The sequence below is a fragment of the Cheilinus undulatus genome, linkage group 1 (assembly GCF_018320785.1).
Source record: "Cheilinus undulatus linkage group 1, ASM1832078v1, whole genome shotgun sequence".
Lineage (NCBI taxonomy): Eukaryota > Metazoa > Chordata > Actinopteri > Labriformes > Labridae > Cheilinus > Cheilinus undulatus.
Window position 1 is genome coordinate 58,919,919 of NC_054865.1, and position 16,578 is coordinate 58,936,496.

Below are 16,578 nucleotides of genomic sequence, written 5' to 3' on the forward strand. Positions count from 1 at the left end.
GGCCTGATGAGGCTTAATGGGTCTTTTGAGGCTGTCTGGCTGGATGTGCCGGCAGCTCTGTGAGCCAGCACATCACTGTTTGATCAGCCAGCAAGCCTCTAACGCCGGGTCAACACGCCACACTGATAACGGCGCTGTGGATCGCGGCTCTTTGTGCCGGGGCTTTAGCGTCAGTGGTGCTGGCTTCAACGGATCTTTGATGCTGCAGAAAATCTCAGGCACGCTCTGACCTCACTGCTAACCTTTGTTTTATTCGCACTGGCATTTTAAGGCTGCGGCTCGCATCCAGAGAGAATCTGAGCAGCTGGAGAGGACTGAGATTCTCGTCAAAGATGTTTGCACGGGAGGAAATGAGCATAGTATGATCTTCTTGTATGAAAAATGTATTTACATGGTTACGTAAAGAGATAAAGACTGCTTAGCCATATTTATTACTGATTAATAATTGATGATCAAAAATGACTCATAGATGCATCACATCAATTCAGCTGCCCACCAGCGTTCCTCCTTTCCTCATACCGTGTTCTTCCTCTTATCTTCATCTTCTTCCAATTGCTCTTCTTCTTCTTTCCAACATCCCTCCTTTTCTTTCTCCCCACACTCTTCTTCTACTGCTTCTTCTCAGCAGTAGAAGAGCTCTCAGCTCCCTTCCTATCCTTCCCAACACTCTTTGTCTTTAGCCCATGTGATGGCTGTCCTGTTAATCGCCATCAGCCCATCAGGTAAAAAAATAAGTGACGTGCGGGCGTATCAAACTTGGAAAAGCCAAATCTAAAGTGCATGCATTGTGGAAGACCAAGCATGACAAAGCAAAGACAGACAGCAGCCTGACAAGATCTGGCTGCAAGGCAAACACCCTGCAGCTGGCCGTGAAGGCAGCGTGCAGCAACTTGGATTTGGTTGTAATTCGCCAGAAAATACTGGGACAATTTTGTTTTTTAAGATTTATTCTTGGGCCTTTTCATGCCCTTATTTGGTAGAGGAAGGATAGTGGATAGACTCGGAAGCAGGGAAGAGACATGTGGTGAAGGGCCTCAGGCCGTATTCGAACCTGGGCTGCCTGCGTATATGGGTAGCGCCTTAAACCACTCAACCATCTGCCTCCCAATACTGGGACACTTTTAAGGCCCCGTTTACACAACAACATTTTGCTTCATTTTCTGTTTCCGTTTCCGAAAAGTTCCATGTTCAGACAGCAACGTTTTCAAAATGATCTCCGTTCACACGAGACTGCGGGAAACACCAAAAACAATGTGGTATACGTGCCAGGCTAGTTGATGGCGGTGTGATTTTGCAATGTCCAAAATCACCTTCGGGCTGCCCTTCGACGGCGTATGAGTCAAGTCAGAATCTAGTGCAGGCACGAAATACGCCTCCGCTGATCCAAGTGGTGGTGAAGTAAATCAACACTTTGCTGGAGAAGTACAGTTAAATTCACAAGAGTGAGCAGCACGAACAGTACACTGGTGTCGGCCATCTTTGTTTTGCCTCCTCGCGCATGGGTATTTACTGCAGCTGCAGTGTGCATGTTCGTTTTCAGAAAGTGCCGGTTTCCCTGTTTATTCAGAGATGGAGACGAGGGCGTTTTGAAAAACTTCCAGTCTGGAGCGTGTTCCCAAAAAGTTCAGTTTTCAGATACCAAAACGCTGTTGCCTTGTACACCGACAGCCAAAACGCTACAAAACGTTTGTTTTCACTCGAAAATGTTGTCGTGGAAACTGGGCCTCAATCGTTCTCCCTCTGCCTATTCGTGCCTGCAGGTTGCGCAGGTTCAGTTTGGTGTGAAGTCAAAACGACTGCAGCATGACGTCATGACCTGGTGGATGAGGATGTTGTCACGATGCTAAGCCTCTTAGAAAAAAAACAAACCTTTTGTGATATTTGCCTCCAACCACTCACCTTCCCTTGCTCCTCTTCTCCTTCCCAACACTCAGCTGCCTCTCTCCCAGCCCTCCTATTGTCCTTTCGAATGATCATTCTAACATCCATCTTCACCTCCAGCATTAATATAAATGACTAAAACTGACTGAAAATATTTGTCACTACTTTCTTCCTATGTAAGACGAGACTAAGACTAGCTAAAAGTAGATCTTTGATGATAAAAACCTGGATCAATGTCAGTTTAACTTAGGAGACTAAAATGTCAGAGCAGGACTGTCTCCCTGATATTTCCTCTCTGAGTATAAATGGTTAAATCATAGAGAGAGTGAGAACTGAAGATATGTCGGCATTTTCTCAGAATATTTATATCAGTGAAAGTATTGATTGTGCATTGCTAGGAGTGTTTTTTATTTGTGCTTATTTAGATTAAATGAGTTCATAGAGAATAAATGAAAACTGAAGAGCATTTTAACCTAAAGATTCAGATGAAATTAAAGCTGACAGCAGCATTAGTCAGGTCCTCAGTCTGTCCCACGTCCCTCATGCCCGTTTGACCTCCACTTTGAGGGTTTCATCCCTCTTTGACCCTTTGACCTGCTCAAGGTTAGACTGAGGTGTGTCCCTGCAGCTCTGTCAGGAGCCTCAGACTATAATGGGTGTGTATTACACATTCCATTTTCCCGCCTTCAGTGAGTCACATGACCAGCTGCACTGAACTGACAGTGAGTGACATCATCAACTGTCCTCATCCAGAGTGAAAAGGACTGAAATTTTTTTAAACCTCACCTCACAGTAAGCTGCACGGTAAGCTTATTGTAATGTTCAAAAAACCTGCATCTGTAAGACACAAGAAACACACACTCATGCGCGCTTCGCGCGCTAACACACACACACAAATGCTCCATCTCACCATTGATCAAGTTTGAGGGCTTGTCATTCAGAAACCGTTCAAGAAACAACAAATTGGTTCAGAACTTTTGATCAGCATGGCCTAGTGTGTCTTCTCTGGGAGTTTCAAGCTGGTACCATTTACAGGCTGGGAGGCTATACATTTTGTTTTCGGCCCAAATTTGGGCAAAATTTTATTTTTAAAAGGCAAATTGCCGGCTTCCTGTTTGAGATAGGTTAGGGGTGTCAGCGCGTGATTTGTGGGTCTCGATGAGACGAGCGTTTCAACGTTGGTTTGATCTCTCTACAACATTCCTACTGACAGTGAGGGCCGTTTTAGTGTGCTTAGGTGGCGCTAGAGAGCACTTTTTTTTTTTTTTTTTCATTTTATCAAATTTTTCGCAGAATCTGCCAATTTTGGTGAGTTTTTGAGCGTGTTTAGGGGGTCAAATTAAGGTTCAAAGAGGTGTGGGAATAATAATAAGAAGAAGAAGAAAGAAACAGACCAGATAAAATAGCTAGCTCCTGCTAGAAGGGGTCCTAGGACCCTAATTATAAAACAGCTGTCAAAGTTAACCCTGCTTCGTTCCTATGCTCTTCACTCGTCTTCTTAATGCTCTCCTTCTTCTTCTTCTTCGGTGTTCCAACAACAGAATCCAGAATAAACGGTACATGCACTGAACAAAACAGATTAATGGACAGAACCAAGGTGTGCAGATTAATAGATCAGACTAATATGATGATGTTATTTAACATGACTTCATAAGTAACTCCAGAAGTCAGTCAGTGATGGCTTTATGGGTATTCATGTAAACATGATCCTATGGTCTTTTGGATTAATTATCTGTTTCTCACACAAGCATGTTCCTGTTTGTGTGTTTGATCATCAAAGTTCACTGGTGAATTGGTTTTCTTTTACGTTTTTTTTCTAATTTCATGTAAATGTTTTTTGCTCATTTTTTCTGTAAACAAAGATGAGCTCAGCACGTCTTCAGCTCTGATCATCTATTGGATTTAGAGCAGGTTGATATTAAACAGATATTTAGAGTATATCTCAGCCTGCATCACTGTATGATCTGTTTCAGGTATTGCTTACCTGGGCGGAGTCTGCAGTGCAAAGAGGAAGTGCGTGCTAGCTGAGGACAACGGGCTCAATCTGGCCTTCACCATCGCTCACGAACTTGGACACAAGTAGGTTTCACAGCATGTCGTATGCCATGATCAGACTGATTCTATAATGTCCAACACCATCGCTCACGAACTTGGACACAAGTAGGTTTCACAGCATGTCGTATGCCATGATCAGACTGATTCTATAATGTCCATGATGCTAAAGTACCAACCAACCAACCTACTGACAGACCAATCTACCAACCAACCAACCTACTGACAGACCAATCTACCAACCAACCAACCTACTGACAGATCAATCTACCAACCAACCAACCTACTGACAGATCAATCTACCAACCAACCAACCTACTGACAGATCAATCTACCAACCCACTAACCTACTGACAGATCAATCTACCAACCAACCAACCTACTGACAGACCAATCTACCAACCCACCAACCTACTGACAGACCAATCTACCAACCCACCAACCTACTGACAGACCAATCTACCAACCAACCAACCTACTGACAGACCAATCTACCAACCCACCAACCTACTGACAGACCAATCTACCAACCAACCAACCTACTGACAGATCAATCTACCAACCCACCAACCTACTGACAGATCAATCTACCAACCAACCAACCTACTGACAGATCAATCTACCAACCAACCAACCTACTGACAGACCAATCTACCAACCAACCAACCTACTGACAGACCAATCTACCAACCAACCAACCTACTGACAGACCAATCTACCAACCCACCAACCTACTGACAGACCAATCTACCAACCAACCAACCTACTGACAGATCAATCTACCAACCAACCAACCTACTGACAGACCAATCTACCAACCAACCAACCTACTGACAGACCAATCTACCAACCAACCAACCTACTGACAGATCAATCTACCAACCAACCAACCTACTGACAGACCAATCTACCAACCAACCAACCTACTGACAGACCAATCTACCAACCAACCAACCTACTGACAGACCAATCTACCAACCAACCAACCTACTGACAGACCAATCTAACAACCAACCAACCTACTGACAGACCAATCTACCAACCAACCAACCTACTGACAGATCAATCTACCAACCAACCAACCTACTGACAGACCAATCTACCAACCAACCAACCTACTGACAGATCAATCTACCAACCAACCATCCTACTGACAGACCAATCTACCAACCAACCAACCTACTGACAGACCAATCTACCAACCAACCAACCTACTGACAGACCAATCTAACAACCAACCAACCTACTGACAGACCAATCTACCAACCCACCAACCTACTGACAGACCAATCTACCAACCAACCAACCTACTGACAGACCAATCTACCAACCAACCAACCTACTGACAGACCAATCTACCAACCAACCAACCTACTGACAGACCAATCTACCAACCAACCAACCTACTGACAGATCAATCTACCAACCAACCAACCTACTGACAGACCAATCTACCAACCAACCATCCTACTGACAGACCAATCTACCAACCAACCAACCTACTGACAGACCAATCTACCAACCAACCAACCTACTGACAGACCAATCTAACAACCAACCAACCTACTGACAGACCAATCTACCAACCAACCAACCTACTGACAGATCAATCTACCAACCAACCATCCTACTGACAGACCAATCTACCAACCAACCAACCTACTGACAGATCAATCTACCAACCAACCATCCTACTGACAGACCAATCTACCAACCAACCAACCTACTGACAGACCAATCTACCAACCAACCAACCTACTGACAGACCAATCTAACAACCAACCAACCTACTGACAGACCAATCTACCAACCAACCAACCTACTGACAGATCAATCTACCAACCAACCATCCTACTGACAGACCAATCTACCAACCAACCAACCTACTGACAGATCAATCTACCAACCAACCAACCTACTGACAGACCAATCTACCAACCAACCAACCTACTGACAGATCAATCTACCAACCAACCAACCTACTGACAGACCAATCTACCAACCAACCAACCTACTGACAGACCAATCTACCAACCCACCAACCTACTGACAGACCAATCTACCAACCAACCAACCTACTGACAGATCAATCTACCAACCAACCAACCTACTGACAGACCAATCTACCAACCAACCATCCTACTGACAGACCAATCTACCAACCAACCATCCTACTGACAGACCAATCTACCAACCAACCATCCTACTGACAGACCAATCTACCAACCAACCATCCTACTGACAGACCAATCTACCAACAAACCATCCTACTGACAGACCAATCTACCAAACCAACCATCCTACTGACCGTCTGCCTACCAACAACCCACCCTACTGACACACCAATCTACCTCCCAACCAACCAACCTACTGATGGACCAATCTATCAACCAACCATCTCACTGACAGACCAATCTACCAACAAACCAACCAACCTGCTAACAGACCAGTCTACCTACCAATCAACCTGCTGACAGAGCAATCTACCAACCAACCATCCTACTGACAGACTACCTCCCCAGTTTCAGGCTACTAGAGTACAATGCTGGCTCATGTTTGAGGCTAGTAAGATGAGTCTATAGACATCCTCTGTTTTAAACCAGTCTATAGACGCTGTTCTCTGTTTTAGAAGAGTGTATAGACGCTGTCCTCTGTTTTAGAAAAGTGTATAGACGCTGTCCTCTGTTTTAGATGAGTCTATAGATGCTGTCCTCTGTTTTAGATGAGTGTATAGATGCTGTCCTCTGTTTTAGATGAGTGTATAGACGCTGTCCTCTGTTTTAGATGAGTGTATAGACGCTGTCCTCTGTTTTAGATGAGTGTATAGACGCTGTCCTCTGTTTTAGATGAGTGTATAGACGCTGTCCTCTATTTTAGATGAGTGTATAGACGCTGTCCTCTGTTTTAGATGAGTGTATAGACGCTGTCCTCTGTTTTAGATGAGTGTATAGATGCTGTCCTCTGTTTTAGATGAGTGTATAGACGCTGTCCTCTGTTTTAGATGAGTGTATAGATGCTGTCCTCTGTTTTAGATGAGTGTATAGACGCTGTCCTCTGTTTTAGATGAGTGTATAGATGCTGTCCTCTGTTTTAGATGAGTGTATAGATGCTGTCCTCTGTTTTAGATGAGTGTATAGATGCTGTCCTCTGTTTTAGATGAGTGTATAGACGCTGTCCTCTGTTTTAGATGAGTGTATAGATGCTGTCCTCTGTTTTAGATGAGTGTATAGACGCTGTTCTCTGTTTTAGATGAGTGTATAGACGCTGTCCTCTGTTTTAGATGAGTGTATAGATGCTGTCCTCTGTTTTAGATGAGTGTATAGATGCTGTCCTCTGTTTTAGATGAGTGTATAGACGCTGTCCTCTGTTTTAGATGAGTGTATAGACGCTGTTCTCTGTTTTAGATGAGTGTATAGATGCTGTCCTCTGTTTTAGATGAGTGTATAGATGCTGTCCTCTGTTTTAGATGAGTGTATAGACGCTGTCCTCTGTTTTAGATGAGTGTATAGATGCTGTCCTCTGTTTTAGATGAGTGTATAGACGCTGTCCTCTGTTTTAGATGAGTGTATAGACGCTGTCCTCTGTTTTAGATGAGTGTATAGACGCTGTCCTCTGTTTTAGATGAGTTTACTGACTCTTTTTTGTGTTTTAAATTACTCCCCGGTTCTAAATGACCCTGATGACTTGTCCTCTGCTCTGGACTGGGAAATTGAGGCCGTGATTCTATTTTTCTTCATGTGAAGCAGAAGAAAGGAGTCTACATTTGTTCAGTATTACGTTCTGAGTCGGTGCCTGCGGTTCGGAGCAGGTTGTTGTTTTTAATTTGCAAATGTAGGTCATGGCTTTGGGTTGAAACTCTCTCTGGCTGAGTCCTCCAGTATGAACCATCGCTCCGCCCTGGGTTGATCCATGAGTTTTTCATTCTCCTGGATGTAGACTGTTTGTACACAGATGCAGAGGTGCATTATGGGTAAACTGGTTCTGATGTTTCAGGTTTATTGCTGTGAGAGGAGCTGACTCTTAGTGCATTGGAGAAATCTGAGCCAGGATGGTGGGAACCTTAACTTCAATGATGGGGCTGATTCAGCCTCTACCTTTAAGAACAAAGCTTCTATTTCCACGTCCTAGAGACGTCCATAACCTCACAGAGCTGCTGGATTGTCCACATTTATGTCTGTTCTCAGGAGGCTCCATGTCTCAAAGCTTTAAGCTGAAACTCTGGTTCCTGGTGTGACAGGAACTGAGCTAGTCCACAAGAGGAACCAGAGGATGTAGCACCAGCTCTTTAACTCTTTATGTCTTTGTCTCTCTCTGTCTTCAGCATGGGAATGAGCCACGACGACGATCACGCCACCTGCACAGGCCACTCCCACATCATGTCTGGAGAGTGGGTGAAAGGGAGGAACCCCAGCGACCTGTCGTGGTCGTCCTGCAGCCGTGACGACCTGGAGAACTTCCTCAGGTGAGCACTGAAGTTTGTGCACTTAAGCTGTGATTTAAAGGGTTAAATTAAGAGCGCCTGAACAATAGTTGAAGTTAAATGACTTTAGTGTTCTCCGGTTTAAACCGTGGACGTACCCGTGTGCAGCTCTCTGTCCTTGTTTCTGCAAAACTCACTCACAGGAGCAGACCTGCCAAGTTTGCAGACGGCCCCACCGTGCTGGCAGTGCCCTCTGTGGGGCCGCTTTTAGCAGCTCCTCTGGGACGCCACGGTGGCCATTTTAACCGTTTCCTAATGTTCAAGAATGGAAAGTTTAAGTCAGCCGTTCTCTGCACAGAAAAAGAGCTCTGCAGCGTTTTACAGGAGAGCAAAAGTCTGACAGAAACATCAACATGCTGAAAGCTACATGCACCCTGTAAATGACCAAAGAAAAGACAAAGATCTCCAGAAACTCCCAGGGTAAGATCGTTGGGCTTAAAGATTACTGCAGTCAGCTTCTCCGTCTCTTCTCTCGGTCTGTAAACTCATCAGTATCTTCTTACTGTGTGACCCATCCTCCACAGAAAACAACACCAGGTCCACCTAATCCACCCTCTAAAGCTAGAAACCCTCTGTGCTTATTACCATATGTTTGGGTGGAATAATTCCCTGCTTTAGTGGGTAGACGTAGAGCCTACTGGAACCACAAAGAGTACAGCAAGATGGACAACTCATCCAGGAGGACCCAGAAGAACCAGAACAACATCTAAAGACCTGCAGGCCTCACTGACTCAGTTAAGGTCAGAGGTCATGACTCAACCATCAGAAAGTGACTGGGCAACAACGGCATCATGGGAGAGTTCCAAGGCCAAAACCACTGCTGACCACAAAGAACAGAAAGGCTCATCTCAGATGTGACTAAAAACATCCTGATGATCCCCAAGACTTCTGGGAAAATATGCTGAGGATTGACCAGACAGAAGAGGAACTTTCTGGAACCCTCATTCATTCACAGCTCCACCCATTTTTCCTAAAGTTCCAAAACTATTGACGACTGGAAAAAGCCTTAATATTAAAAATTTTGTCATCTTCTTTGATAACGACGTCATCCTTTGACGCCTTTTATGTTTTTTTAAGGAGCATCCTTAAAGGGTTATGTCATCTTCAAAGGCTGATGTCATCTTCAAAGGATGACGTCATCTTCAAAGGATGACATCATTTATGTTTTCTTAAGAAGCATCCTTTAAGGGTTATGTCATCTTCAGGGGATGACGTCATCTTCAAAAGAAAATATTCCATCCTTACCTTTTGCACACAGGCCAGTCTAGACCCCCAGTTATGATTCCAGTCAAACCAGTACCCTACCCTTAGGTAAATAGTCTGTCAGAGTGTCCTTTAAAACATGTTTATGGCAACAGGAGGGAGAAAAGCTGTTAAAGTAACCCAGCATCTCATCAGAAGAACATCAGACCAACAGTCAGACATGGTGGTGGTAGTGTGATGGTCTAGACCAGGACCTGGACCACTAGAACCATAAATTCTGCTCTATAGCAGAAAATCCTGAAGGAGAATGTCTGACCATCAGTTCATGTCCTCAAGATCAAGACCACTTGGGTTATAGAGCAGGACCATGATCCCAAACACACCAGTAAGTCCACCTTGACTGGACTAAAGACTAAATGAAGTTTCTGGAGTGGTCCAGTCAAAGTCTGGACTTAGATCTGACTGAGATGCTGTGACCTTAAACAGGCCGTTCATGCTGGAAAACCCTCCAACGTGACTGAATGAAAACTATTCTGCAGAGAAGAATGGGACAGCATTCCTCCACAGTGATGTAAAGACTCACTGACAGTTATCACAGACACCAAGGATGGAACATGACTGTTTCACAGGACCAGGGAGGTTTGGATGGATTAGTTCTCTTTATAACAGCTGCAGACTTTTCCTCATTTATTTTTTTTACTTTATTTATTAATTTATTATCTCTTTTGCACATAAAGGTCTAGAATTGTGCTAGACTATGGTCCACCTTTCACAAGGAAGAGTAAAAATGCAGGACTGTAGAGGTGGGTCAGAAACCCAAGAGCTTGTAAATGGACCTCCCCACATTAGGATCTGCTCCTCACAGTGGATAATGCTTTTGAAAACACCCTAATAAATCCATGCTTGACTTTATCTAACAACATTAATATTCACTGACTTTCAAACAGCATTTATACTCCTCCTTTTCACATTTATCTGCTTAGACCTGCTGAAACCAGCCGTCTGAGAGCTGAACCACAGGAAACGTCCTAAGATGATCTGGTTCTGCTGTAGCGGCTCCGTTCAGAGGGTCTAGAACCGTCCCATCTGAGCTGGGCTTAAAGCTGCTGTATGAAAGGGGCCAAAGGTCTGATGTTAGGATGAACGGACCTCTCCTCTGTTGTGTCTGTCTCTCAGGTCCAAAGCGAGCGCCTGTCTCCTGCACACGGACCCCCGGAGCCGGTACCAGGTCCGACTCCCTCCTAAGCTTCCAGGCATGCATTACAGCGTGGACGAGCAGTGTCAGATCCTGTTTGGAACCAACGCCACGTTCTGCAACGACATGGAGGTAGCACACAGCTCATCCAGACCTTTCTCCTCCCGGAATAAGAAATGAAGTAGAGAAATCTGGTTTAGAGACAGGAAGTGAAGGATGACAGCTCTCAGTGGCCCAGGTGAACTCCCCTCACAGCCCCGGTGAAGGTGTGCTGATGTGGGAAACCCTGATGGATGTAAACTGGAGCGTTTGTTGGAGGAAAACAAGCACGAGGTGATAATCCGTGTTTGTTGTAAAAATGCTTGAGATTCCAGCAGCAGGAGCTCTGAGACCACAGCCTGATATTAAGTCCACGGCTGCTGTTTGAATCCAGCTGGTAGTGACTTAATACATGACTTTAACAGGGGCCAGCTCCGGCCCCGGCTCCGGCTCCAGGCGTGTCATTTCAGTAGGAAACAGAGAAATAGACTAAGGTGAGCCCTCACCACTGATGCTCAGACCCCCGTCTGTATATTTAGACTAAAAGGGTTGAACTTCTCTGAAACATTCCACGAATTCTCCGTTTGTGTCCGTAACATTTATTTAGCTTCAGCGCAGAGGAAAGCAGCCTGTTATTTCTACTGAAAACACTGCAGCCGTCTGCTCAGCACTGCTTTCATGCTGTCAGTGAAAACTGTATGGATGCTCTGAGTGACGCCCTCTAGTGGAGGAACGGACACATCACACCGCTCTTTAAACTCCACCGTACCACACTGACATCAGTCATCTCTAGTCTGGCTGCTGCTGCTGAAATACTGATTTCAGATTTTCAGGTCAAAACAGCCTAAAAGTGAGAGTCAGAGAAACGCTTTAAAAAAACAGGAGAGTCACAGGAAGGACTGAGATCCAGGGTTCTGTCACACAGAGATGTTGATCATTCCTGATTCTGCTGTCTGTCTGTCTCTGTGTGTGTTTCAGCATCTGATGTGTGCCGGTCTCTGGTGTTTAGTAGAAGGAGATTCGTCCTGTAAGACCAAACTGGATCCTCCTCTGGACGGGACCGAGTGCGGAGCGGACAAGGTAGCGCTTTACTCCATACACGTCCCTGTCCGAATCGCTGACGGGCCCACTGATCTGGGGTTAAAGTTCAGATCCTGATCTGTCTTCTTTTCTGAGGTGTCTCTGTGTTGTTGTTCCTCAGTGGTGCCGGACGGGCGAGTGCGTCAGTAAGACCCCCATCCCTCAGCACGTGGACGGGGACTGGAGTCCATGGAGCCAGTGGAGCATGTGCAGCAGGACGTGTGGGACAGGAGTCCAGTTCAGGCAGAGGAAATGCGACAACCCTCCGTACGTGTCCGGTCTTCATCCTGGCTGTTTTACTGTGGTAGCCTTCAAGAAGGATCAGCAAGACCCAAAAGTCTAGAGGAGTCTAGGACTGGGACCAGAGTCTAGAAGAGTCTAGGACTGAGACCAGAGTCTAGAGGAGTCTAGGACTGAGACCAGAGTCTAGAGGAGTCTAGGACTGAGACCAGAGTCTTGAAGAGTCTAGGACTGAGACCAGAGTCTAGAGGAGTCTAGGACTGAGACCAGAGTCTAGAGGAGTCTAGGACTGAGACCAGAGTCTAGAGGAGTCTAGGACTGAGACCAGAGTCTAGAGGAGTCTAGGACTGAGACCAGAGTCTAGAGGAGTCTAGGACTGAGACCAGAGTCTAGAGGAGTCTAGGACTGAGACCAGAGTCTAGAATAGTCTAGGACTGAGACCAGAGTCTAGAGGAGTCTAGGACTGAGACCAGAGTCTAGAGGAGTCTAGGACTGAGACCAGAGTCTAGAGGAGTCTAGGACTGAGACCAGAGTCTAGAGGAGTCTAGGACGGAGACCAGAGTCTAGAAGAGTGTAGGACTGAGAAAAGGGTCTAGAGGAGTCTAGGACTGAGACCAGAGTCTAGAGGAGTCTAGGACTGAGACCAGGGTCTAGAGGAGTCTAGGACTGAGACCAGAGTCTAGAAGAGTGTAGGACTGAGACCAGAGTTTAGAGGAGTCTAGGACTGAGACCAGAGTCTAGAGGAGTCTAGGACTGAGACCAGAGTTGAGAGGAGTCTAGGACTGAGACCAGAGTCTAGAGGAGTCTAGGACTGAGACCAGAGTCTAGAGGAGTCAAGGACTGAGACCAGAGTCTAGAGGAGTCTAGGACTGAGACCAGAGTCTAGAGGAGTCTAGGACTGAGACCAGAGTCTAGAAGAGTGTAGGACTGAGACCAGGGTCTAGAGGAGTCTAGGACTGAGACCAGAGTCTAGAGGAGTCTAGGACTGAGACCAGGGTCTAGAGGAGTCTAGGACTGAGACCAGAGTCTAGAAGAGTGTAGGACTGAGACCAGAGTTTAGAGGAGTCTAGGACTGAGACCAGAGTCTAGAGGAGTCTAGGACTGAGACCAGAGTTTAGAAGAGTGTAGGACTGAGACCAGAGTCTAGAGGAGTCTAGGACTGAGACCAGAGTTTAGAGGAGTCTAGGACTGAGACCAGAGTCTAGAGGAGTGTAGGACTGAGACCAGAGTCTAGAAGAGTGTAGGACTGAGACCAGGGTCTAGAGGAGTCTAGGACTGAGACCAGAGTCTAGAAGAGTGTAGGACTGAGACCAGAGTTCAGAGGAGTCTAGGACTGAGACCAGAGTCTAGAGTAGTCTAGGACTGAGACCAGGGTCTAGAGGACTCTAGGACTGAGACCAGAGTCTAGAGGAGTCTAGGACTGAGACCAGAGTTTAGAAGAGTGTAGGACTGAGACCAGAGTTTAGAAGAGTGTAGGACTGAGACCAGAGTCTAGAGGAGTCTAGGACTGAGACCAGAGTTTAGAAGAGTGTAGGACTGAGACCAGAGTCTAGAAGAGTGTAGGACTGAGACCAGGGTCTAGAGGAGTCTAGGACTGAGACCAGAGTCTAGAAGAGTGTAGGACTGAGACCAGAGTTCAGAGGAGTCTAGGACTGAGACCAGAGTCTAGAGTAGTCTAGGACTGAGACCAGGGTCTAGAGGACTCTAGGACTGAGACCAGAGTCTAGAGGAGTCTAGGACTGAGACCAGAGTTTAGAAGAGTGTAGGACTGAGACCAGAGTCTAGAGGAGTCTAGGACTGAGACCAGAGTCTAGAGGAGTCTAGGACTGAGACCAGGGTCTAGAGGAGTCTATGACTGAGACCAGAGTCTAGAAGAGTGTAGGACTGAGACCAGAGTCTAGAGGAGTCTAGGACTGAGACCAGAGGTTAGAAGAGTCTAAGACTGAGACCAGGGTCTAGAAGAGTGTAGGACTGAGACCAGGGTCTAGAAGAGTCTAGGACTGAGACCAGGGTCTAGAGGAGTCTAGGACTGAGACCAGAGTCTAGAGGAGTCTAGGACTGAGACCAGAGTCTAGAGGAGTCTAGGACTGAGACCAGAGTCTAGAGGAGTCTAGGACTGAGACCAGAGTCTAGAAGAGTGTAGGACTGAGACCAGGGTCTAGAGGAGTCTAGGACTGAGACCAGAGTCTAGAGGAGTCTAGGACTGAGACCAGGGTCTAGAGGAGTCTAGGACTGAGACCAGAGTCTAGAAGAGTGTAGGACTGAGACCAGGGTCTAGAGGAGTCTAGGACTGAGACCAGAGGTTAGAAGAGTCTAAGACTGAGACCAGGGTCTAGAAGAGTGTAGGACTGAGACCAGAGTCTAGAGGAGTCAAGGACTGAGACCAGGGTCTAGAGGAGTCTAGGACTGAGACCAGAGTCTAGAGGAGTCTAGGACTGAGACCAGAGTCTAGAAGAGTCTAGGACTGAGACCAGAGTCTAGAGGAGTCTAGGACTGAGACCAGAGTCTAGAGGAGTCTAGGACTGAGACCAGAGTCTAGAATAGTCTAGGACTGAGACCAGAGTCTAGAGGAGTCTAGGACTGAGACCAGAGTCTAGAGGAGTCTAGGACTGAGACCAGAGTCTAGAGGAGTCTGGGACTGAGACCAGAGTCTAGAGGAGTCTAGGACTGAGACCAGAGTCTAGAGGAGTCTAGGACTGAGACCAGAGTCTAGAGGAGTCTAGGACTGAGACCAGAGTCTAGAGGAGTCTAGGACTGAGACCAGAGTCTAGAGGAGTCTAGGACTGAGACCAGAGTCTAGAGGAGTCTAGGACTGAGACCAGAGTCTAGAGGAGTCTAGGACTGAGACCAGAGTCTAGAAGAGTGTAGGACTGAGACCAGGGTCTAGAGGAGTCTAGGACTGAGACCAGAGTCTAGAGGAGTCTAGGACTGAGACCAGGGTCTAGAGGAGTCTAGGACTGAGACCAGAGTCTAGAAGAGTCTAGGACTGAGACCAGAGTCTAGAGGAGTCTAGGACTGAGACCAGAGTCTAGAGGAGTCTAGGACTGAGACCAGAGTCTAGAGGAATCTAGGACTGAGACCAGAGTCTAGAGGAGTCTAGGACTGAGACCAGAGTCTAGAAGAGTCAAGGACTGAGACCAGAGTCTAGAGGAGTCTAGGACTGAGACCAGAGTCTAGAGGAGTCTAGGACTGAGACCAGAGTCTAGAAGAGTCAAGGACTGAGACCAGAGTCTAGAGGAGTCTAGGACTGAGACCAGAGTCTAGAAGAGTCAAGGACTGAGACCAGAGTCTAGAGGAGTCTAGGACTGAGACCAGAGTATAGAGGAGTCTAGGACTGAGACCAGAGTCTAGAGGAGTCTAGGACTGAGACCAGAGTCTAGAGGAGTCTAGGACTGAGACCAGAGTCTAGAATAGTCTAGGACTGAGACCAGAGTCTAGAGGAGTCTAGGACTGAGACCAGAGTCTAGAGGAGTCTAGGACTGAGACCAGAGTCTAGAGGAGTCTAGGACTGAGACCAGAGTCTAGAGGAGTCTAGGACTGAGACCAGAGTCTAGAGGAGTCTAGGACTGAGACCAGAGTCTAGAATAGTCTAGGACTGAGACCAGAGTCTAGAGGAGTCTAGGACTGAGACCAGAGTCTAGAGGAGTCTAGGACTGAGACCAGAGTCTAGAGGAGTCTAGGACTGAGACCAGAGTCTAGAGGAGTCTAGGACTGAGACCAGAGTCTAGAGGAGTCTAGGACGGAGACCAGAGTCTAGAAGAGTGTAGGACTGAGAAAAGGGTCTAGAGGAGTCTAGGACTGAGACCAGAGTCTAGAGGAGTCTAGGACTGAGACCAGGGTCTAGAGGAGTCTAGGACTGAGACCAGAGTCTAGAAGAGTGTAGGACTGAGACCAGAGTTTAGAGGAGTCTAGGACTGAGACCAGAGTCTAGAGGAGTCTAGGACTGAGACCAGAGTTGAGAGGAGTCTAGGACTGAGACCAGAGTCTAGAGGAGTCTAGGACTGAGACCAGAGTCTAGAGGAGTCTAGGACTGAGACCAGAGTCTAGAGGAGTCTAGGACTGAGACCAGAGTCTAGAGGAGTCTAGGACTGAGACCAGAGTCTAGAAGAGTGTAGGACTGAGACCAGGGTCTAGAGGAGTCTAGGACTGAGACCAGAGTCTAGAGGAGTCTAGGACTGAGACCAGGGTCTAGAGGAGTCTAGGACTGAGACCAGAGTCTAGAAGAGTGTAGGACTGAGACCAGAGTTTAGAGGAGTCTAGGACTGAGACCAGAGTCTAGAGGAGTCTAGGACTGAGACCAGAGTTTAGAAGAGTGTAGGACTGAGACCAGAGTCTAGAGGAGTCTAGGACTGAGACCAGAGTTTAGAGGAGTCTAGGACTGAGACCAGAGTCTAGAGGAGTCTAGGAC

The 16,578-nt window shown here is 46.6% G+C and overlaps 1 protein-coding gene across 1 annotated transcript in view; it reads left to right on the top strand.

Moving 5' to 3' along the window:
* Positions 1 to 16,578, top strand: part of adamts17 (ADAM metallopeptidase with thrombospondin type 1 motif, 17) — a 143,547-nt gene that overhangs the window by 79,677 nt on the left and 47,292 nt on the right. Inside the window, exons 8-12 of the mRNA XM_041787855.1 lie at positions 3,855 to 3,960; positions 8,255 to 8,395; positions 10,793 to 10,943; positions 11,829 to 11,930; positions 12,052 to 12,197. Of these exons, the coding sequence (XP_041643789.1) occupies positions 3,855 to 3,960; positions 8,255 to 8,395; positions 10,793 to 10,943; positions 11,829 to 11,930; positions 12,052 to 12,197 (646 nt within the window). The remainder of the gene's footprint in view (positions 1 to 3,854; positions 3,961 to 8,254; positions 8,396 to 10,792; positions 10,944 to 11,828; positions 11,931 to 12,051; positions 12,198 to 16,578) is intronic.